The 24,716-nt window shown below is 38.5% G+C and overlaps 1 protein-coding gene across 1 annotated transcript; it reads left to right on the top strand.

Annotated features, from left to right (window-relative positions):
* The first annotated feature begins 5,120 nt into the window (after positions 1–5,120).
* Positions 5,121–22,680, top strand: LMNB1 (lamin B1). The gene is made up of 11 exons (XM_035310644.1): positions 5,121–5,257; positions 9,759–9,915; positions 11,096–11,221; positions 12,262–12,432; positions 13,783–13,908; positions 15,498–15,718; positions 16,672–16,897; positions 19,963–20,067; positions 20,511–20,630; positions 21,335–21,439; positions 21,756–22,680. The coding sequence occupies exons 1-11, from the start codon at positions 5,247–5,249 to the stop codon at positions 21,795–21,797; spliced, it is 1,410 nt and encodes a 469-aa protein (XP_035166535.1). The 5' UTR covers positions 5,121–5,246; the 3' UTR covers positions 21,798–22,680.
* Positions 22,681–24,716: the final 2,036 nt, after the last annotated feature.

The following is a 24,716-nucleotide window of genomic DNA, read 5'->3' as shown; positions in this document are numbered from 1 at the left end:
CATCCCTCCAAAAAACATCCAATTCCACCCCGCTGCCACGGGCAGGGACGCCTCCCACCAGACCAGGTTGCCCCCAGCCCCGTGCACCCTGCTTGTTTCTACGTGAGGCGAGGCTCGGTTCTGCGCCCGCTGTGGTTCTGCGTTAACAAAAGGGAATTTGCTGCTTGGGCGGCTTTTCCCGCCACTGGGGCTAGCAAAGCGCACCCGATGTCGCCCAGGGTATGCCGTAGCTTATCCGTGGGCTAGTCTCGAAAGAAAAACAAAGAGCCGTGCCTTTAACCCTGCTCTGTTCCTGTATAATCTGATAATTTATGCTCAGCTAAATACAGTCTCGGTTCGGATTTTAATAACGAAAAAGATCCCGAGCCTGTACAGCGCTGCACTGATGTTTTCATGTGTCTGCAGACATCTCCTACATCGTCTGGGCTCCTAACGTGGCTTGCTTTGCATGCTTTATTGTGTGCTGCTAACCAGCAAGCCCTTGTGGTTGCTCTTTGTCAACCCATGAAAGACTTCTGTCCCAAGCAATATTGACAGCGGCAGGGAAAGCAAAGTGCAGCTGCAGATGGGCATCAAAATGACTTGAAAGACTAGCCAGGAATTTCCATCTCTTTGTGACTTGATGGGGAGAGATATATATTCTTCTCAGAAGCTGACAGATGAATAGGTGGAGGCTTAGGATGAAGACACAATCTGTAGGAAAAGCCATTACTGCTTCTTCCCTTTCCATGGCTGTAATTAAGACATTTTAATAATGTGAGCATGGAGGTTCTTCATTTTCCCATTTGCATTTTCCTGTGTGCTGATAACCAATCTAAAAAGATGACTTTAAAAATTGTTCTTGTGCTGCTGCTGTGGCCTCTTACGAAGATGAATGTAATATTCCTTGATATGAATACCTGTCTGAGGTCGTCTTGTTGCACTACAAAGCACAATGAGATTTTAGTTCTGGGCTAGAACTACTTGGTAGCTTAGTGAGATGAACACTTGCTGCTGCATAAAACTGCCAGGTTTTATGTAAATGTGTCTGTTTATTTGTAGTTTGGCAGACCTTATTATGGCATGTAGTTTCTTAGGTCATCCTTGGGTACTTTTAGGATGCGTATCTTGCGGATACCCAGGTTTATCTGTACCTCTGTTTCCAAAGTCTTCCAAAGAAAAGGTGAATTTTTTTCTTCCCATATGAAAAATTCCTGTATTTGGAGAATTCTTGACTACAGCTGTTAAAATGTATTAAAAACTGGCAAAACCACACTTAAAATACTTTGCACAAATGTGCATGGGGGTACTTTAGGACTACAGATTTCCATTTGCAAAGTGTAGTGAGAATTCACATTCTCTTAACACTAATTTCTTTGTTCTTTCAGAAAGCTGAATGGGAGTGTGGTGTACATGCTGGCTGTGGCTTAAATACTGGGTAGATCAACCAGTACTAGTTCTTGCGGAGCGTTTAGACCTTCTTTGCAAGATACTCATCCTGGTCATTGCAGTGGGATTCGTCTCACCCACTTTTGGTTGTGTAAGGTTGTAGATGGACACAAATTAGCTCATTGTGTTGTGTGTTGCTGTGAAGGAGACAGTACCCTATCATCCTACCACCTCCCTATGATTCTGTCCTTTGTCTTGGTTATTCAGTTATTAACCTAGATCATTAGCAACGCAGAAAGTTGCTCACTTCTGAGGTAGAAAAGTACCAGGGCTGGCATACAGGGTGTTACCGAGGGCGAGGGAAAGGAGCAGGCTGTGTGGGACTGCGTCTCCTGCCAAGCTGCAAACCATTCTCTTGGCTTGGGTGTCCTGGCAGCCACATCCGGAGAGTCAGACTAGCAGTGGCTGGTTATTTGGTTTCCTTTAGAGTCACTGGAGATAAATGGTAGAATGAATTCTTCTGTTGAGTCATATTGGGATTGTGGAAGGAGCGCAGGTGACTGGCTATTTCGTTGGCTGACTTTGGGCAAAATGATTTCATGGCCATCGTGCTCTGTTTGAATATTTGTGAAGGTAGTTATTGTTTCTCCAGATATACACAGAACTCTGCTTTCTTTAGTTAGTACAAAACTCTTCTGCTGCACGTTTTTATTATTCCAACCCTCTTTCAGTCCCTTGACTTTCTGCCTAATGAGTGCATCAAACGGAATCTTCTGGTCACCTCCAAAGTTCTGCAGCACTTCTACATTTCAAGGCTCATTCACCTATTTATTTCCTGTTAGTTGACTTCATTCTCAGATGTATGGTGTGATTTCATGAACTTAAGTACCAGAATTCAGTTCTATTCTCATTTTTAATCCCTGAAGAAAAGCTGCATTTTTTTCTAAAGTTGATGCTGCCATATCTACTGGACTGCTCACATTCTCTGCTTGCAGAGTTCCTGCCATGCAGTGGGTACTGCTGTAACTAAATGAATATGAAGGCTTCTCTTAACAGTTAAAATATTGCAGAAACAGGGAAAAAAAAATGAGGTGTAGAAAAAACTTACTCTGTTCTGAGGAAACAATGGGGAAGATAAGTTGTTTTCTGAAAGCAAAAACAGACGTAACAAGAAGCTGAATAAACTGAAATAAATCTCTCATCTCAAGACTGCGTTGTGGAAAAATCCACGTACCCTTGAGCTTAGATGTATGGAACTCTGGGATAGTTCTCATGAGGTGGAAAAAAAGGAATTCTCTTCCTCACTTGTGAAAGAATTGGGAGAAGTTACTGATTTAACAGTACTTCCATTTTTTTCCCGATTAGGCAAGACTTTACTGTATGCTTTCCTGTTGGTGATAGCTGTTGTAGAGAAATTCCCGCATTTCCTTCCTTCCTTTAAGTAGTATGCTCAGCTGTGAGTACTACATCTCTGCATTCAAGGGCTGTAGGAAATGTGATCTGAAGTTCAGCAACCTGAGTTCCCTGCTAACTAGAACCACAGTTTTGGGAACTGTGAGGTCCTTGTTCTTGCTTCTGTAGCCACCCACTTTTTTGTTTCACCCTTGTTGAAAGAAATATTAGCGTGGCTACACAGTAAGCTGAATTGGGAAACTCAGAAATTAGCACCAAGCTTTAAGCTGTTAATTTCACTCAGAATGACCCTCCCACCCCTGGGCAGCCTGGGCTGGGATTTTGGGTTACTGCAGATTCGGGGGGGGTGGAGAGACCTGAGCAGACGATGCAGGCAAAGTAGGGAAAGAAGTGTTGACATGGAATATCTAAAGGTCACTCAAGTGTCAGATAGAAACGTGGGGCTCCATCATTCCAGCACCCTTCTGACTGGATGAAGTTTCTGCTTTTGGGTGGAAGCGTGTCAGGCTTTCATGGCTTGCAACAGCTGCAAACCGGGGAGAACTGCAGAGCAAAACGTGAGGAAGAAAAGCCCTCTTGTAACTTGAGCAATTAACCTGACAGCAGTTCATGTTGGGAAATTTGACACAGCTGTGTTACCTGATAATGTTAAAATACACGAGGAGGACAGTTCAGTCGTGGGGCTCAGTGTTGCTGTATCAAAGATACTGGTAAAGGGTACAATGGGTTGTCAACTGTTCTAGGGTGTGAAAATCTATAGTGAAGTAGTTGTGGCAAGGAACTAGTCTTAAGCATTTTAACATTAAAGAAGTTATCTGTATCTCTTGAGTTGTCTTCAGTCTACCCTCTCCATCCTTATTCAGAAGTGAATATCTAAGATGGGATCGGGCAGTAATAGCCTAATAAATATCAGTAATAACTACGTATCATCCTAACTGTTACTGTCGTAATTGCTGTGCCAGCAGGCAGCACTGTGCAGCTGGTACCCCGAGCAACTGCTCAGAAGAGCCATGTTGTTAACGCAGGCAAAGTTGTAACAGCTGTTCCAGGGTTTCCCGTGGTGCGCGTGTGGCATGCTGCAAGGAGCTAGAGGTACGGTTTGGGGCAGCTGATGTAACACTTCAATTTTTGTTACGGTGGATGGCGCTGGGAAGTCAGGTGACGATGGGCGGCTCGGGGGCTGCGGGGGGCTTTAATCAGAACCCTGTCACTCTTCTGATGTCTCCCCTAGAGACAGCATCCCGGAGAGGCAGGGAGGGGAGTAATTAATGTGTTGCACAATAACTTAAAGTCGAATGTAAGAACGCTTCTTGAATGATCCAAGAGTGTGTCTTCCCTGCAGGGTGGGATGTAACCATGTCCTGTGACTTGCTGTGTGGGGTAGGACCTGAGAGCTAAAGGTTTGTTCTTGGATACCTGGACATGTAATGATAAGTCAGAGCGGTAGAGCTGGAAAATAAGCTCTAGTGATAAATTTCAGCCATGTACAGAAATTGAGATCTACTGCTGTCGAAGACAGTGAAATTATGGCAAAACATTATTTTATCAAATTCCTGTTGTATGTCGCTACCCTGGTTTAGAGTTGTTTAGACAACTATAAGCAGTTTGTTCTTCAGCTCTTTTGAAAAGTTTCAGTACTTTTTTTTTATTTTTACATTCTAGAGGGTTTTATTAAACTCTAGACTAAGCATGTTCTGCAGAAATTTAATGGGTACTACTGTCATTTAAGAAACAGATTACTTGTATGGGGGTCTTATTGAAAATTCAAGGTGCGATTGCACCTTAGAGCTGTAATCTAATCAGCATTTTGAAGTGCTTTGAATTGTTTACTCATGTTTTAAGATGTACTTGGACAGGATTATGATATATATCTAAATCTGGCAAAGGATTCTGCACAACTGTGGGACCCCAGTTTAATTTTGCTGCAGATAGTGAGTTCTGTGTTTTAAATCATAGGAGATTATTTTTCTTGTCACCTTAATCATTTTTCAAAAGTTAGTGCACCTATTAGAAGGTGCAGGCTCTCACAGCAGACCTATGGTTGATTTCTTCCTGCCTTTCTCCCCCTCAATTGTTGGGGAAAAAAAAATATAGGGATTTCATATTAATCATGTTCTTTTTTATATACATGAAGTACTATAGAGGAAAAAAAAACACGTACTCTGCTCCTTTGGAATGTTTAATCATCGGTAAAATGGCTTCATACCACTCTCATGGATTCAGTGAACTGGTCATCAGTTGTTGAATCCTGAGTTATCTTAGGATTGGGCAAATACAGAAAGAAACTCATCAGATTTTATGAAACCATGTGCGCATGTGCTTCTACACTTCTTTTTCAGATCCTGTAAAAATAATGAATTTTGAGCAGTGGCTTGATGCATGCAGTACTTGCGTAAAGGCTCAGCCAGGACTGGTGGTTAGAGTAGTTGGATTCACGTTGTCAGCTGAGCTCCTCAAGAAGAGACATGATTGAGCAGTAAGTGATTGGGGATATGCATTCAGCAATAGTATTAAACACTCACCATTTCCAGTCAAATAAACTGGATAAAATGAGAAATCTGAAACCAAGTTACATTCATTAGAAGTGGCAAGCATGTCCTATCACTCTTCTTGTCATGTTGATATGTTTACACAATCATTAATGCTTTCAGACAGATGTCTCTTATGTTTTTGTAAATTGTATCCTTGCAAAACACAGCTTTATTGTTCCCTCTCCTTTAGGGAAAAAACAACAACAACAAACAAAACATGGAAAACAAATGCTTCATATTTTATTTACCTAGCCGTCAATGACTAGATTTGTTCTTTAGTTTTTCACATTTTTCTATTATTGGTGGAAAATGAACACAATGTGCAATACCATGTAATTTTACAGAGCAGTAAGTATGATCTGCGTTATCATTAGTTACAACACTTGGCTAGTTGCTTCTTGAATTAGCCATTTTTTTTTGGAGGTTACTGCTAGTAATGCTTTCTTTTGTGATCTAGCTGTCTAAATACAGGCAGAAATGAGTTGAAGGTTGCTGGGAGACTGAAAAGGATCTTCCCTAGGGTGCTTGGTGTCTTGCACTTGGTCAGCTTCAAAGGAACTTTAAATCACGCCCAAGCTCAGCTTAAGATCTAGCTGCTGTCTGAAAGGAGCAATCTTTCTGCTTCTCTTATCATTGTGTGATTTTATCTGACCCCAGGGGTCTATTCATCTTACTAAACTGGTGTAAAAGTATTTTTATCTGTTTGCAGGGTGGCTTTTCTGCTAGCTTAGTAAGAAATTCAAGGAGATTGCAAAGAAGTTCTAGGGTGTTTCATGAACTTCAGAGATGAGGAAAGAGGAAGGGTGATTGCGAGAGCATGAAAAGGGAGCCTTCCTCTTTCACTGAGCTATTCAGTGTCTTGGCCACGTCACTGGTTTGCAAACGGAGTGGTCTAGTTAGCTCACGAGAGTGGTGATAGCACCATGGCATTCATATTTCTGAGAGCTTTGAATAAGTCTTAAATGAGATGCCACAGGTAACCAGATACAGCTTAACCACAGTACCTTAGAGTTGTATGAGCTCATTTTTCTGTTTTACAAGCTATTTTGTGAGAACGGTGGGCCAATCAAACCATCTAGACCTCCGTGCATTGACTAGGCTGCATCTGGTGTGAGAAACTATCTTGTGTAAAGGTGCTGTGGGCAGATGTACCCCAGCATCAGAGTTGCTTGCACTCATGAGAATGGCACTTTGGCATCCTTGCTACTGTCAGCTTGCTTGGGTGGTTGGAGTGTGCTGGGGAAAACAGATTGAGTTGTTTTGTTGCAGTGTGTGCAGAGCCTTTTCTAAAGCACTCATGGCTGCAACTCTATTAGTGGGAGCAGTGCTGGTAGTATCAGTTGAGAGGCATGCTGCAGAGTCTCTGTGAGTTGAGTGATACAGGTTACAGTTTTGAAGCGCAAGTTCTCCCCGAAGTACAGAGAAAATAAAGGGGAACTGTCTTGTTTTTGGTCAGATCTTAATTCTGCATTATTTTCACATAAATCACACAATTCCTTGGATAAAAAGATCCAAGTGCTACAACAAGAGAAAAGCAGTTTTCTTCTTTGAAGAAGAGGCAAGCCAACAACTAATTCTTCACTTTGTTTCTTTCAAGAGCAGAAGTACTTGAAGGAGCACAGTTCTGAACACTGCAACAAGAAGGTGTTTGGTTTTCTTTTTGTTTGTTTTTCCATTTTTGTTTGTTTTGTCTTAAAATGCAGCTTCAGCATATCAACAACTAGCTTTTTTTCTCCTACAGAAAGCTGAAGTTCTTCCTGTTAAAATTACTAAGTGTGAGGATGAAGTATATATTATATGTATTTGTTTCTTTCCATAATTCAGAGGTTTCTCTGATCTTGTTGCCCTTCTTTCCTGTATTTCTTTAGGGCTGGGATGACACTGCTGAGTTGCTGAGATTTCATCTGGCTTTCAGCAAATGAAGCGTTGACCTTCAGTTTCTTTTTTCTTCTTGAGAATGTGTTCAGATGAGTTGTATCATAGTTAGACATCTCATAACGCTAATAACTAAATTTTAATGCTTTTTTTCTTAATATGACTTCAGTCATATTAAATTATAGGATAGCTTCACAGCCAGTCTTGTTACAAACAAGCAAGGGGAGTACTTGATGTAACTGGCAGTGCTTAACTTAGTAGTACAGGTAGTGTATTAGGTTTTAATAATTGTTGTTGCTAGTCCACAATACATACATTTCTCTGTCTCAGTTGTAAAAACTCTGTTCTCAGCTGCATATCAGTTTGTAAGTGATAGAGGTATTTGCACTGGGGGAGATTTTTTTTTTTTTTTAAAGTTACTTTATTTAAGGAGTATAGAGAATCTTCCTATTTTGAAGTTCAGAATAATTCAGAGAGGGCCATACTACAGCTCTCAAAGCAGTCTGGTCACACAGGAATTCTAGTCTCAGGATCCAACTTGACAGGCTTGACTTCAGCATGAAGCCTTATGAGGCTGAGAGTTTCTGCATTTTTGGGATAAATGTTATCCATCAGTAATCAAACAATGAGGACCTGGTATGGGCCCTCATCTATCCCAAAAGATGATGGAGAGATTTTTTACTGTAGGTGTACACCATAGTAAGACATCTTTCCCTGTTCTTCTTCCTCTGCCACACAGCGTCCTTGAATGCTGAAGTTCTTAGCAGGCGTGGGGGGAGAGGAATGACAGGGTAGCATTACTCCAATGAGTAATGGAGTTACAAGTAAGAGCCCACATGGCCAAAACCCAAATTTTGTGCTCTGGTCTGACCTATGGACCTAACTGTTAAGAACTGGTGGGTCTAAGAAGTGGTAAGTGCCATGAGGAACTAGATAGCATTGTTGTACTGGATGGTGCTGAGCAGCAGAAATGACAATAAATGCTTGAAAATATGTTGGAGTTTAGAATAGCCCGTGTGTCTCAGGCTTTTGCTGTGTATGACCTCAGTGAGTATTGTGTTACCCAACAATGATAGGATTAGATAGTACTAAGTCTGTTACATAAAGCCTGCCATCTCGTGGCTGCAAAGCCTAAATCATCCCCAAATTACTTCAATTTGTAAAGATTTTTTTGCAAGCCTTTGTGCACACTTTTCTTGAGCATGATATTAATTACATGTACTTATGTTATTTTGGAAAAACCTCTTTTAAATTTAGAAGTCTCTCATTTCTAAAATTGTAGGTTGATTTGACTGGTCTCATCTTGATGAGAAGCTTTGCCTTCGTTTCTTGTGTGTTCTGTACCGTGATTTGAAAAGTAATAGATGTATTAGCGCTTTAACCCTTTGAATCTAGTTTTTAAGAATCTTTACCTATTTTTAGTCAGTTTAGCATTGTGAATGCTATTTTTTTTCAGAGAAGTTTGAAAACTGGACATGAACCCGCTAGCTGTTGTCCTAATCTGACCATTCCTGTAAAATGTTCATAGTTTGATTATAAGCATTTAAATATGCTACTTCCTTCACTAGAAAAATCTGGATATCCCAGAGAGAAAAGAATAAACATTTTAGAATTATTTTACTACTTCCTTGGTTGCTTTATTTATGTACATCCTTCTACAGAGTAACACCATGAGACACTGTTTGACCACTTGCATTGACCTGAAAACTAATTTGAATGGTAATTTGGAAACCCTGAGTGTTTGTCTTAAAGAAAAAGACATCTGTACCTCATCACCAGTGCAGTTTCACTGATGGCATGGACTTTCATATAGATGGGACGTGGGTATCTTTCCTCTGATCTGTGGACTTTGCCATTATGTGTTGCAAAACAGCTCACTGTGCTGCAGCTTCTACTTACAGCTTTTACATTGCGAACATTGATTTTAATTGAGAAATTGGTCTGTTGCTTGGAAGAGGGCTATTTGCAGCCCAGACAGTGGATTTCCACAAATTCCTACATGGATAAAAGACAACAAAGATTATTTGTTTCCACCCTATGGAAAGGGCCTCTTGATGTGGGAACTTATTTCTGGTAGGAACTTATTAAAACTGGTGAGGACAGGGCATTTTTGCAGAGGCCTGCTAAAGAGAAAGTGAAAGACCTTTAACAGATACAGTTTCTTCCCCTTTCCATACATGCCTTACTTTTAATATCCTTTGACACGCTGTTTCCCCTGTGATCAGGTTTCTACAGCTCAAGCAAAGTATTCGGCTGTTGCTATGTAAAATCAGAATCATTAAGGTTGGAAAAGATCTCCAAGATCATCGGGTCCAACTGCTTCCCTACCACCAACATCGCCTACTCAACCACGGCCCTAAGTACCACATCCAACCTCTCCTTAAACACCCCCAGGGATGGGATGACAAAACAGAACTAAGGAGTTTATTTAAACTGAAGTAATTTAAGCCAAGACGGTGTTTGTATTACGTGTCTGAAGTTTGATGTTCAGATTAGACCTTGTTGTATTAGTCACCAGCCTACTTTGGGGCATTTCTACATTTTCTTACAGCTTTCTCTCCTTTATTCCAGCTATGCAAAAAAGGAGTCCGATTTTAATGGAGCCCAAGACAAACTTAAAGAGTTTGAAGCAGCACTCAATTCTAAAGAAGCTGCACTGGCCACAGCTCTTGGTGATAAGAGAAGTTTGGAAGGAGAACTTGACGATTTAAGAGATCAAATTGTACAGGTGAGCAGACATATTTAACTATTAAGCTTCTGTCAGTAGATGAGGTGATTTGTGTATAATACATCTATAATATAAACACCATGTCATTGTGGACATGCAACTCCGTAGCCAAAATATGAATACAAACCTGTCATGGTCAAAACTAGAAGGAAACTATGTATCAGAATTGGAGAGTATTGAATTAGGTGTCTGTGTCCAGTTTGGTTTGGTTTATGGACAGCATGAATGGTGAAATAGTGCTTTTAAAACTGCAGACTCTGTGAAATAGCAAGGGATAACACTTATATTGACAAACAGATCAAGAGCTCAAAATAGACTTGACAAACTGTAGAACAGGTTGTGGGGAGAGACTGACTTCACAAACATAAGCAATAAATAACTAGCTCAGTACCAGTTTTCCAGAAGGAATCTGGAAGTTGCAGTAGACAACAAACTCTCCATTGACAGCGTGGTTGTAGTCTTAATCTTCAAGACCACTGCAGTCAGTCTTCTGTGTAAGTCAAAAGCAGACCAAAAAGTGTCAGTTTTAAATTGCAGCAAGATTCCGTATAAAAATTAGGAATAGTCCTTCAATTGGAAAGTTGCTGAGGCAGTGAGAGAGTCCTGGAGAAAAGACGCTAGTTGTTTCTCATAATGGGAAAAGACACATGCACCAAGAACATAGAGTTGATTTTCCATGGAAGCAGAAGTATCAGTATGATTTATACTTCAGTGTGCTTCCTACCTTTTGAGTTTGTGATTCTCTGTGCACTCCATGCGGTTCTGCCTGTGGCTGTCTAGGTCCTGGACATCTGATAAAACAAAGAAAAAAGTCTTGTGCTAGTATTGTTGACCCTTTGAAGCATCTGATTTGCAATTTCAAGCAACACTACCTCATAAGAATGAGTTTAACAGATATCTGAAATCAGGAAACTGGTACTTGCCAAGCAGAAAAAATGAAGATTTGTAAGGACATTTGATAACTAGCATTAAAATGCAATTTATCAATGTGCAATATCTGTAATTCACTTGTGCAAGCAATCACAAAGGGGAGAAAAATGCATGAGTGCTTTCTACTGTATTTGATTGTCATGTTCACCCTTAAAATGCAGTTAATTAACTGTACGTGTAGGTAGCTGAGGTTGTGTTATGTGAGTTTTGCTCTGTATTTGTTGTGCTAAACATTTTTTCTTTCTTAAAGCTTGAAGCTTCTTTAGCTGCTGCCAAGAAACAGCTTGCAGATGAAACTTTACTGAAGGTGGATCTTGAAAATCGTTGTCAAAGTCTCATTGAGGATTTGGAATTCCGTAAAAATATGTATGAGGAGGTAAATTACCTTAGTGTGAAGTATTTGTATTTATAAAGGAAAAAAGAAACTGGGGGGCGAGGGGGGGAAGTAATTCTGGAGTAGTAGAATAATTTGGGTTGTGATGAGCCTCATCTGGTTTAAACTCCCACTCAGAGCAGGATTTATTTCTGTTCTAGCTGGAAGATTTCCATCTTTATAATATACAAAAGTAATGTGAACTCAGATATTATAAATTGTAAAATAGCTTCATGTGTTACATTTTGTGTTTAAATTCTGTCATCGGTACAATCTTGTATGTACAATCTTTTCATAGTGTAAGAAAGACTAATCATTTCTCATGTTGTGCTTCTATGGGAAATAAAGTGTTGAATAACACTCAAACACAACCTATGAACTTTTTTTAAATTTCAGAACTTTCTGATAGGATACTGTTGAAAAGTATAAACAATTGCTGGGTGTTTCTTTTAGAACTCTTCTTGCCACACTTCCTTCCACTTGTTAGTGCTTCAAGGTTTTCAGGAGAAAAGTTAAAGTAGTAACAAAAATATCATAACCCTACTGTATTTCATTCCACGTGCACATTTCCTGCTAGTTCTGTTTTCAGCTTAGTTAGGGTTTAGAATCCTCATTTTTTTCATCCATCAAGATTAAGCATACAAATAAATGGGGAAAATGTTGATAGTGAAACTGACTGACTGTTTAATTTCATAGTACTTTGATTTTGAGCAAGTATGAAAGATAGATAAGAATTGGGGGTTATTTCTAAAATCTAATCATATTGAGGTATATGTGTTGAAAATGTAGGCAGCTCTCAGAAGGAAATGTGACTTCACATGCCGATAGTATCCTAAGTGTTTTCAATTGCAAAATAAGGTGCTTTGCTGGTGTACTGGGAAAGCAGCCCTGTGAGAAACCTGCAGTAGAAACAGCATTAAACTACTCTAATGAAGACCCACAAGACTAGCTAAAAAAACATATTACTAGCGACTCAGTGGATAGTCTTCTATAGTTTGTTTTGCCTCATTCATTGAATGGCTGTTTTATTTTTCTGGTTTTAGGAAATCAATGAGACAAGACGGAAACATGAAACTCGCTTAGTTGAGGTTGGTTCTGGTCACCAAATTGAATATGAACATAAACTGACCCAAGCACTTCAGGAAATAAGAGAACAGCATGATGCACAAATTAAGCTGTACAAAGAAGATCTTGAACAGACTTACCGTGTCAAAGTGAGTCTGATGTTCTTTATTTTTGCTTTGGTAAATGGAAGTATCCTAACATAATTACTTGCACTTCAAAGGGTTTAATTCTGAAGCTTGGTTCAAAATCAGTGTTTTTGAAGGTAAATTTTCAGGTCTTGTTTTAGAAGCAGAGTTAAAACTCAAGCAGCACAACAATGTAAGTGTAGAAAGCACAGCGTGACTGAACTGTGTAGAAGAAGATTTGTACTGGGATTGCTACAAATTCAAGGAAGTTAATGTGTTTATTATAATTAATATTGTAACAATCTTGATCAATAAGGTGTCCTGTGTTTTGTATAGAGCTTATTTCTTAAAATAGCTTTCTGAGAAGACAGCATCCTCAGTCCTCAGACACTATATAAAAATTCTTGTGTGAAAGCTTTACCACACCCAATGGTTTGTATTTCTATAGAAGAGTGAAAGCATATTCAAACTGAAATCAGTTATACTTCATAATTTCCTTCCTCTAAATGATTCAGCATTTCTGTAAGGAGGGATCCTGATTTCTCAACTGAACCCAGTTTCTGTGGCTGCTTGTTGCAGTTAGTGTTTTTAAAAACAAGGTGGGGCGACAGTGTGCCGTTGCCTATCCTCAGGGCTTCAATCTGACTTGAAAAAACTAGAGAAAGAAGGTAATTTAAAATAAGAGCTAGCAAAAAAAATCTCTTCCTGTTTTCTAATCTGAAAAACCTTTCATAATTGAGTTTATTCCTTTTTCTTTAAGATACAAGAAATTATACCATTTGATCTGTACCTGTAAGTTCAACACAACTTAAGTTTGTGGTGCTGCTCAAGTTGAGGTGGTGATCAGCAGGATGTTAGAGCTAGCTTAAATACATAAAAATATTTGTGTGAAGTAGTGATTAAAATGAAGAAGTAGTGACTCTTGGTGCTGGCACTGAAATCCAAAGGCATGTTCCCTATGTGCTAACTTGGCTGATAATTAGCCTCAGTTAGTTTGCTTGTTTTCATAGAAAACTAGCAATTTTAGTTTAGCTTCTATTTAAGCATACTTAAAGTATTTAAATAGATAAAGGTAAATACTGACCAGCATGAAAACTGAACTTAGCAGTCCAACTTTCAAAGTTTCTATTGAAGACATTATTAATGGGTATTAATTTATTAATGGATATTTATTTATCCTAGTATAAATGTTCAGAGGATTCTGTTTTCAGATAGAGCAATATGAAATGGTAATTGAATTGCCATATTTCTCCCTTAAAGAGAGATGTTTCATTGTGTTAGAGCTGCAGAGAGGAACTTTGCAGCTTAGTGTAGCGTGTGTTTTTGTTTGGTGTATATTTTTTCTTTTAAATGTCTTAACTTGATCTACTACAGCTTGACAACGCTAAACTGTCCTCTGAGATGAGCGATAGTACAGCCAAGTCAGTAAGAGAAGAGCTTGATGAAAGTCGCATAAGAATTGAAACACTCTCTTCCCTTCTCAACAGTCTTCAGAAAGAGGTAACAAGCTATTTGTGACCCTTCCGTCCTGCTAATTGTTTTTTTTTTTTTTTTTACATTAAAAATCAAAAACTGTCTTTCCCTTAACTTGTAAATATGTTCAACTTCACGACTTGGATTTGTCTTTAAGGGTACAAGCAGTACCAATTTTCCTATTATGTAGACAAGTTTGTCTCTGGAAAAGATCAGGTGACACAATCAGTGTGCGTGAAGTTGCACAAGTGGATTGAGACTTCTGTCTACTTAGCTCTTACTCCTCCTGCCTTTACATACTGTTGTGTTTCTTCTGGTGGCTCAGTCAATGTGTTTCTGAGGGATCTCTTATTCCTTCTTTCTTAGTTAATTATCTGCATTCTGTTGCTTACATTAAGTGACGTCTAGGTTCAGAGAACTTGCTTCTGAATTAGCAGGGTTATTTGCTGTGAACTTCAAGGCTATCAAAATGACTCTCTGCAAGTTTGACTATAACTCTCCACCTAAAAATTTTGCTGCTGTGATTGCTGTGATTTTTGTAATGCCAGTGGTGTCAACAAGTACAAGTTTCTTTTCAGATTGCTAGCATTGATTTCAACTAGATTTCTTCTCCTGGAAGAAAACTCATCATTGATTGTTGTTTGGATTACCAGCGTGGAACACTGTAGCTGTTTCCACTAGGGTTTTCTATGTGACACTGAACTCCTTTTCATAAACTCAATATTGAGTCTTAGGATTGGTAACTAATTACATTGGTCCTCTGCCTCAGCCTTGCAGGCTGCCTGTTTTCATTGTCTCTGGGCTATGATGACTTCCTGAGCAGCATGTCTGCATATCCGACTTGGTTACTTAACACCAGGCAAGGTGATCCTGAGGCATTGGTTTCCATGTCTGTCCTTTAAAAGATTTTCAGAGACTATCAAACAGAGAAAACATGCTTGGGGAAAGTAAATCTTAAAGATGTCATTACTGAGTTATTCTTTGGCAAGCATTCCGTTCTGTGTATACAATATTAAATTTTATTTGCTTGATGTGATTTTCTCAAGTATGTAACAAATTCTCTTTCCTAGTGGACCAATTACCACTAATTTCAGCAGGTAGGCAGACAAGTTTTATCATTCTCTGAGAACAAACCCTATTCCTTTGTAGAAACTTTCTCATAGTATTTGGAATTGGCAGCAGTAGGCTGAAGCAAGGAAGAGACATCTGAAAAAACGCTTACTTATTACAGGATCTGAAGTTCACTGAGCTGCATTTTCATTCTGTGTTGTCCTGCCCAGCATGTCTTCAGCAGTCTGACTCTTTACATCAGTTTTTCTCAACTGAGTGAAGGCAGCTATGGTAATGTTTTTCAGATTTCAGAAAAAATAAGTAGGTAGCTCCCTTCCAGAGTAGGTTGCAAACTTCACTGGAACTTAAGGCGTTACATTTCTAGAAGAAAATGTAGAGAACAGGAGGAAGAATATGGGTGAGTTTGAATTCTGAAAGAGAGGGAAAATGCTTGACCTGTATTTTTTTTTTTTTTTAGTTTGAGGTTACCTGAAAAGCAGAATGATCGGAGATTGGAGCTTTCCTTTAGACCACTGATGTTTTCATGTTTTTTCACTGCTTTCTAGTCTAGAGTATGGCAAAATAGAGTGCAAGAGCTTGAGGACACCTTGGTCAAGGAACGGGAAAACTGCCGCAAAATACTATCTGAGAGAGACAGGGAAATGGCAGAGATCAGAAATCAGATGCAGCAGCAGTTGAATGACTACGGGCAACTTCTGGATGTTAAACTGGCACTGGATATGGAAATCAATGCATATCGGAAACTGCTGGAAGGTGAAGAGGAGAGGTATGAAAGAACATGGCAACAGATGTTGGTGTCTCTCTATATATGCTTCACTTGCCTAATTCTGTTAAAAGGCAGTTCTGGGAATGTATTCATGAAGTGTCTGATACACACTCAAGTCTTTGTGAAAGCAACCTGCTTGAGTATTAGACCAGCAGTTCTCCCAGGGAACAGATATCATTCCACTATCAAGAGTCATCCCTGAGGAAACAGTGAATTGTCATTTGTGGATCTATTTGGCACCACTACTAATATTGTTTTTCAGAGATAATTACAGGGTTATTTAATTGTGAGCCACTTGTGAGATGTTGCTAAAATAGTTTTAATACAGTAATAGCTATTATGATTACTCAGCCTATCAAATAGATTCACTCTTCACATGTGATTCCAGGCTTCAGCACTATTGAGCAATATTTTGCTAAGTAAGCCACAGCTGTCATTTGAAATTGTTTGGTATTTCAGTGTTTTTGACTGACATATCACTCATCTGGGCTGATACCTCTCAAACGTGGGGATAAAATACAATTTACGAAGAGTTGTGCCATTGGCTTTTTGCCTAAATCTCATACAAAAGCATAAGCCCCTATGAGACTTTTTTTGTGGTGGTGGTAGTTTTTTTTGTTTTTTTTTTTTAACTTCTTATAGATACCCAGGAATAATCCAGTCACTACCAAAGGCATACAGATACTTTATAATGTTAACATAATCCTTTAGTATTCCATGTTCCCAAAATATTAATCACCCATTCAACAACATTTTATTTAACTTGTTAAAGAACCTGCAGCTTCAATTTTTGATGTAATGTTGTTTGTTTATAGTATTCCTGTACCTTTATCTATATAAATCTTTGGGAAGAGGAGAGGATAGGAAAAAAGGTTATATAATTCAAGGTTTTTAAAAAAAAAAAAAGTAAAAACAAAGTGTGGTTTATGTGTGTCTTGTGTGCTTTGATTTAGGCTCAAACTTTCTCCAAGTCCATCTTCTCAAGTGACAGTTTCACAGGCTTCATCAAGCCGTAGTGTACGTACAACCAGAGGAAAGAGGAGGAGGATTATTGTGGAGGAATCTGAAGCCAGCAGTAGTGTCAGCATCTCCCACTCAGCTTCTGCCACTGGAAATGTGTCTATTGAGGAGATAGATGTTGACGGAAAATTCATCCGCTTGAAGAACACCTCTGAACAGGTTAGAAAATGAACATGACATGACTTTACAGTGGGCTGATGACTAGCGGTGGAAGGCATCCTCCTCAATGGTCAGATCCCAGGCTTCATGTTAATTCTGGAGCTAAATTGGGCTGTATAAAATGTCATAAAGAAATCAGTGTATCACAAAATGAGCTTTCATACAGTATTCTGATGATGGTTGGTTTTAATTATATAATTTTCTTGGCAACTATTTTATCAGGTATCCCACCCGCCTGAGCGTTGTATTACTCTTCAGAGTTTACCTTGCCAAGTGTGATCTGGCTTTACATTTAACACTGTCACATTGTCTGCTTATACCATTTCCAATCTTAGAAGTCTCTTTTGAAGTTTCTCTGCTTTAAAAAGCTCTGGAAGAAATGCATACTGATGGAAAGTTAAGGTCTAAATGTAATTATCAGTGTCCCTTCTATTTGCATATAGCTTCTTTAAATCGTAGTTTTCCTTCCTCCTTGGCTGCATCCACAGTTTCTAGAAGTAGGAGCCCTTGATGCGTGTGCCAAAGCTTCCAGATTATTTTTCTCTGAGTAGTTTGATGGTCATACCAGTTGGAGAAGCAAGACTGTATCTATTTATCAAAGGGTATTTCATTTACAGAAGTGTTTTTTTACTCATGTTTTGATCGAAAGGATGTTAACTGTTACATTCAATAATTTGTTCCCTCCCAAAGCACTGAAAAAATCTACAAATCATCACAGGATAGGGCTGGACATTGGGGTACCGGAAAACCTTTGGTATCCCTTTGGAAAGAGGGAGCTTCTTTCCCTCCCTTAGTTTGGGAGAAGAAAAAAAAAAAAAAACATTGCTTCAGTAGAGTGGCCGAATTAGGAGACCTGACTTCTTGTAACCTCAGTTTCAGAAAAGGTCTAAGTAATTCTTGTTCTCTCATGTGCTGTATGCACGTAAACTGTGTTCAGAATTGCTAACTGTTCTTTGTTTTCAGTGTTACATAGGCTTTGTCTAATGTAGTCAGATCATTTAGCTTTACCAAAAGGGACCTTGTCTTGATGTTTTAAATGGCAAAGATTAATCTGGTTCACAGCATCTAAGTTTTCCCTCTAACAAATGAAGATACACTTCCTCAGGTGTCAATACATGAATTAATCTTAATTACCTGTCTGGGATAAGACTTACAGGCTGGGTGTGCCTATCCTTGTTTACTCAGTGAACAAAGCCTTAACATTTACCTGTCTAGACCAAGACAGTTGTCTAGATGTCTTTAATTTACCTGAATTTAGCTTGCTTCTAATGAATCAGGACCTGCCCTTTTTTTTGGTTTCTGAGTGTTTTTTTTTAGTAATCCCCCCATGCCTGTATGTAACACGTGGATTTCCCTCCTATTGTGGGCCACATCTAACTACACATTCATTGCTCCATGAGTGGGCCATTGGTTCAGTTAAAAGTAGCCACAGATGATTCATGGTTATTGTACTTGGGCAGCAGTACAGCAATAGTCTGTAGCGCAGTGTTGTAAGTCGTACTTGGAGATGCTCAGAAGTGTCGGACAGAGTAATGTATATAACTAAATAGAAAATATATCGTACGCATTTAAAGAGGATTTTATATATTTTTATTGCAATGACCAATTGAATGTCAGCAACCATTAAGGTAAATAAGATTCTTTATTTTTAAATGATTAACTTTCCAGATTCCACTGTTTAATATTTGGAAGGTGTCTGTTGGGTGGGAGGGGGGAGAATTTAAGAAATCTATACCTGTTTTGAAACTGTCATTCTGAAGTGATGACCTGTATATGTTTTCCTATTAGATTTACCAATGCTTATCATTACTTTCAATTATTTTTTATCTAACAAAAAGAGTAAATAGTGAGAGGTGTGCATATTTAGAAACATCTTTTAAGAGGAGCAAAAAGAATTATTTATTTTCCAGAAAGTCTTCTTGTCTTATTATTGTCTTGTCTCATCAGATTGTGCTTCCAAAAACATAGTATGTATCTGTAAGATTTCTGTAGTATTTATTTAGACCACGCTTTAAAAAAAAATGCAAATGATAAACATTTATTTTAAAAATGTAACATGAGAATTAAAAAGCAGGATGTATTGAGCTTTCTCTTGAAATAAGAGGTAAGATCAATTTGACTAAAACTGTAGTTATTTACATGCTGAAGGTAAATTGATATTAAATGTTTTCACTGAAAATTCTGTATATGCATTTGTGGCGTAATGACCACATGGATACCAGGGTTCTTTTAGGGTCAGTAACTGCTTCTACTTCGACATAATTTCAGTTCGCTCGCTCTCTTATTGAAGGCATTACTTCATCTTCCTCACTGAGGACAAGCTCCCTTATACCATTTGGCCCACAGCAGTACTTTCCCACTAACTATTCCTTGGTCAACAGCTTTGCCCGGCAACAGCCCACCATCTTCCATGCCTTAACGGCTGGAGAACCAGCAACCCAAGGCAACGAGGCATCTCCTGAATCACCCTTCTTTGTTCCCTCCAAACGCTTTACGTTCTTGATGGCCTCATCATTCAGAGTCAGATGTTATCACCAGCCATGGGTCTTGTCGACCCCCATGACCACATTACCACATCTCCTCCTTTATTAACACAAATTAAAACAGAGAAAAACTACCAGACATACTAATTCTATCTTTAACAAACTTTGTAACCACATCCCTGGGAGAGGCAGGCACTGAGTGCTGCCCAGCCGGGGGGGCTCTGGCTGCACCTCCAGCTCCTGGAGTCCTTGTTTGTTGGTCCTGCATATGCCAGCTGGACTTTCCCATATGTTGTTTTTTGTTTGAGCTGGAGTACAAACAGCAGATGAGAGTGCTGTGATCATGTTAAGGCAGATGAGACGGCTGGACAAACCCATTGTGCTGACACCCATCTAGGACTGGTTCCTGTTGAAACACAAGCACAACCTGGGCTCTAAGTTATTAGAGAGTATGGCCCTTCCCAATGACTGTTGCTTTAATTTTTTACCATGACTTGTGCCACGTGCATTGTGTCTTTAAATGTAGAATACCCAACATGTGTAATAGAAAGACTGCTGATGGAAACATTTTTTTCTTCTTAGGATCAACCTATGGGAGGCTGGGAGATGATCAGAAAAATAGGAGACACATCTGCTAGTTACAGATATACCTCAAGATATGTACTGAAGGCAGGACAAACTGTTACAGTAAGTTGTCGAGCTTCAACTGTTCATCTGAAACAGGCTTTAGGCCAATTTGTGTGTATCAGTATATGTATCAGTATGAAGGTTTGCTCTTACCATACACATGTTCAGAAAACAATCACTTCCATTTAAATTTGGCATTCATTGTATCAATTGCCGGGAAAAATAACTCATTGGTGAAGAGAACTGCATTTTTCAGAAACACATTTTCTTATAGAACAATAATTCTGACCATAAATAAATGCATTTACATATTCAAAAGTCTGTATTAAAAATATAAGGATATTTTACAGTAAAAAAAAAAAATCTTTGGAAGTGGCTAGGCAGAGACTTGTATTCTTTTAACTAGAGGATATTCATTGGTGTCACCTAAATGGACTTCATTAACTCAATTCATGGAAATGTATTATATAAAACTAGCAAGTAATGTTTGTAACCTTCAACAGATTTGGGCTGCAAATGCTGGAGTAACTGCTAACCCACCTACTGACCTCATCTGGAAGAACCAGAATTCTTGGGGCACTGGTGAAGATGTGAAAGTTATACTGAAAAATTCTCAGGGAGAGGTAAAGTACCTCAGATATGTTTAAACTTCTTTGACTGTTTAGCCATCCCAGCATCTACCCCTATAAAGATGAAGGTAGAACCACTGTAAGAACTTTGCACTTCAGTGCATACTAGTGTCTAGTAATATTTTCTGCTGCTGCTTTTCAACCCAGCATACTGTACCTGTCTTAAACTTAATTGCCGTATAGAAATGTGGTATTTGGAAGCTTGTGGATTCTTTTATTTCTGTCTCCTCCCTGTATGGAGTACTAGAATGACTTGTTCAGATGTTGCCCAGCTGCCAAGAATTAGGCATTGCCTTAAAATGTATTTTGAGGTAAAAGATAATAGTAAGCATCTCCTTTTTTTAGTTCGATTTTCATTAAAAATGTGTTCATGGGCAGTTGGTAAGATTAGTTTTAATTTTGGGTAGATAAGTCACTATGACGTAGCAGTTGAAGGAAATTACAGTATTTTTTTTTTTTTTTTGTAACAAATTTTGGAAAAACTTGACACGTGTCTTGTTAGAAAGACTTTTTTAATCGTTCAGAGATTTAAAACTGAAGTGCTAGGAATGCTGGTTATATGATCTTTGTGTACTGTTCTGCATAGACAAACTGTACAAGTAGCTTTCCAACCAGATGGCACTCCCATTTCTCAAAATACAAGTAGATTGGCATCAGATCTTTAGAGGAGCCAAGTCTTTAAAATGTAACTGTTGCAGGAGGTTGCTCAGAGAAGCACTGTCTTTAAAACAACCATGCATGAGGGGGAAGAGGAGGATGAAGGTGAAGAAGTAATTGTTGAGGAAGAAGACCTTTTCCAGCAGGTATGTTTTAACTGTTGTCCTACAGAGGTTATTTAGATAGTAAAAATCAGATACATAAGGAACAGATTTTTGCAGTTATGTCTGTGTGGTGAGTGTTCTTTTGTTATATTTTTAAATTTAAATTATTTTTAAAAAAATGTTAATTTTAACTTAATGTAAGAGGTTGTATTACAGCCTTATGGTATTCTGACTCTTGGCTAGACCATATCAGGCTAGTAATTTCATGTATTAAAAATATGCAGTATATAATATTGAATTGCTAATCCTTTTACTAATGGATTTTTTTTCCAAACCTGACTTCTTTTGTTCACAACAGGGAGGCCCAAGGGCATCTAACAGAAGCTGTGTGGTCATGTAAACTCCCCCCGCCAGCCAGGTTCCTCAAATAATGGTGATTCTTGTCTACAGAACAGAGCCTTCTCAGAAGCACAACATATTTTTGTATTTCATTTATGTGAATTTTTAATCTGAGAGTGATTGATGGCCTTAATTTCCTTTGTCACTGAAAAGGAAGTTTTCTAGAAGAAACTATCTGTAACTTCCTTGCAGGATGTGAATAGTTGATTCTGAACAATGTACTCTTTGAAAAATGAAACTTCTACCCAGTTTTATATGCCAGGATTTTTATAATAGAAACCTTGCTGGAAGGGTAATACACCACTGCTTATTGGGGATTGATTTTAGACTATACACCTCTAGCCATGTACTGTTGACCTCTTTATATTTAGGTGCTGTTGGGGAAGGGAAAGGCATTTGCAATACTATGAACTCTTTTTTTACGGAAGACTTGGTCTTTTTCTACAGCACAATCAAGGTTATGAAACTATGAAAAGAACAGCTTTTTTTGTCATTGCTTGTTTTTTAAAAAAAGTTATAAAGGAAGCATAGCCCAGATGATCATGTGAGCACTCTCAGCTGATGAAGGATGCAGTACAACTTTCTATTGGTACTTTCTTTGCTTAGATTTCTTATTCTGAAAGGGGATCCATGTTACATGCATTAGTTGTGTTAAGGTAGTGTAACCAGCTTAAATTTGCTTATGTGATATTTTTAATAAAAGTATGTTTTAATATGGAATGCCTTGCTTGTTTACAACCTTTAGGAACAACACCAAATCTTTTAGAGATGTAGTCTACATTTGTATGGAAAACAATTGTAATTTTGTCATTGTGGAAAGTTTGTCCTTTTTGCATTCGCCTGATGTCTGAAAGCTTTGAATAAAAAGTATCGCTGTAAAGACACTTCTGATAAAGCTTTTGGAATTTATTTTGTGATAGGAATGAGCTAAAGTTGAATTGATTGAAAGTTGAATGATTGCTGAATATTTAGAATTGATAAGCTTTGAAGCTGGAAAAACTTCTATGTGAATGGAATAGTGGCGCTTGACTTGTAAAAATTTATTTTAAAATAATGGGTAATATAACTTGACATTTGGAAAATGAATTCTTTAGAGCTTTATTCAGACTGCATTCCTGTTTATGCAGTTATCTTCATATTAATCTGGAAGTATTTTTAAAAGCACGGCTAGAATCATTGTAGTCGTTGGAGCTTTTATCTAACATTAGTTCTGTGACAGACTTGAGACGTGTTTTTTAACATGTCTTCCATGTTAGATCCATTTCCTATTCTGGTGAACTACATAATGGCATTTCAAATTCGTGGCAGTACGAGGTGATGAAGGTGGACAAGGGTTATATGGATGGAGACTGTAGTGCAGTATGGAGAGAGACTGCTTATTTTGACAGTAAAGGTGGCTTAAATGACTTCATTAAGCCTCAAAGTAAAAGATGATTTAATTTTCTATTCACATATAAATATTCTTACACAATATAAACACTTTCATATATTTTCAGTATCATTTTGTATCCTGTAATATTCTGGATACTTCTAAATTTGATTTCTAGAAATAATGGCTTTCTGTTCATTAGTCTTGGGTGTCTCTGGGCATTACCCCTATAAACACTTCAGTTGTGGGAAACTTTATTCTAATCCTTGGATGTTATTTTCAAAACTAATAATAAAGTCTAGCAGCAGTAGATTCCAGTAAAGACTTAACCGGGTTAGTTAAATAGGTTTGTTACTGCTCTTTACCACTGCTGAGAGAGGTTATTTTGCATGTAGCCATTGGTTGCCATCTTATTTCATGCTAGGAACCTGCCAGTGTAAGTGGTTTTGGCTCTAGCTTTTTACAGTCTGTCTTTCGTCATCACAGAGTATTGAACAGTTCTATAACTCTTACCTGGGCATGTACCTAGGAGCTGCTACTTGAGGCTTTTGTATAAAGAGCTTTTAGATGAGTCTTTACAATATTCAGGTAAATCAGCACCGTTGTGATAGATGGCAGTGGGAGAAATGCTGGTTTTTAGAAAGATGGTTTTACTTCCAGAAGTACTTAGTACATAACCTAGCATAAAGAATGTTAGGAAATGTAAATGACCTTTCTGCTGTGTACTGTTAACTTTTAGGATGAAGCATTGTACCACCAGATGGAGTTCTTGTTATGGAAATACATACCTTTTTGGGGAGGGGAATGGACAACAAAATTTCCTACGCTATCCTGCAAAGTACGATGTTAGCTTTAGAATGTTCCTGCTTTACTGGACAGAACAAGTTCTCCCACCTCCTCCCCACCTTTCCCACTCTGAAATTAGGTGGACTTTCAATTACGGTGTTGAAAAAACAAACACAAGCTTGAGAAAGTACTGCACATGTGGTAAATACAAATATGATTTTGTCAATACTAATTCCTATGTGGCCCACTTAGGAACAAGACTTTTCATGTTAGTCTGGAAGGATGTTAAAATACGCTACCTGGACTATTGTAGTTACTGCCATAATCTACACCAGCCCAGGTGAGAGAAGGCAGGCAGATTTGATAAAGGTAGCATCACACTGAAAAATGAGCTTATTAGCTCTATTATTTTATTACATAATTATTTATGATACCTGTTATGATTAGCTGTTCTCTGAACTGTAGGTGTCTTTTTGTTTCCTGTTCTACTCTGCGCTGGTGCAGCCTCACCTTGAGTACTGTGTGCAGTTCTGGGCACCACAGTACAAAAAGGGTGTGAAACTGTTGGAGAGTGTCCAGAGCAGGGCTAGTAAGATGGTCAAGGGCCTAGAGAGGAAGATGAACAAGGAGTGGCTGAGGTCCCTTGGCCTGTTCAGTCTGGAGAACAGGAGGCTGAGGGGAGACCTCATTGCAGTCTACAGGTTTGTCATGAGGGGGAGTGGAGTGGCAGGCGCCGACCAATTCTCCTTAATCACCAGTGAGGAC

The sequence above is a fragment of the Oxyura jamaicensis genome, chromosome Z, assembly GCF_011077185.1.
Source record: "Oxyura jamaicensis isolate SHBP4307 breed ruddy duck chromosome Z, BPBGC_Ojam_1.0, whole genome shotgun sequence".
NCBI lineage: Eukaryota > Metazoa > Chordata > Aves > Anseriformes > Anatidae > Oxyura > Oxyura jamaicensis.
Note: the sequence above shows the minus strand (reverse complement) of the source record. Positions and strands in the feature narration are given on the sequence as shown.

Bases quoted from the DNA above. Each gene is read 5' to 3' on its own strand.
- LMNB1 (XM_035310644.1), top strand. The intron at 16,898-19,962 runs GTTAGAAAATGA...TTTTCTTCTTAG, and splicing joins TGAAGAACACCTCTGAACAG to GATCAACCTATGGGAGGCTG. The intron at 20,068-20,510 runs GTAAGTTGTCGA...AACCTTCAACAG, and splicing joins AGGCAGGACAAACTGTTACA to ATTTGGGCTGCAAATGCTGG.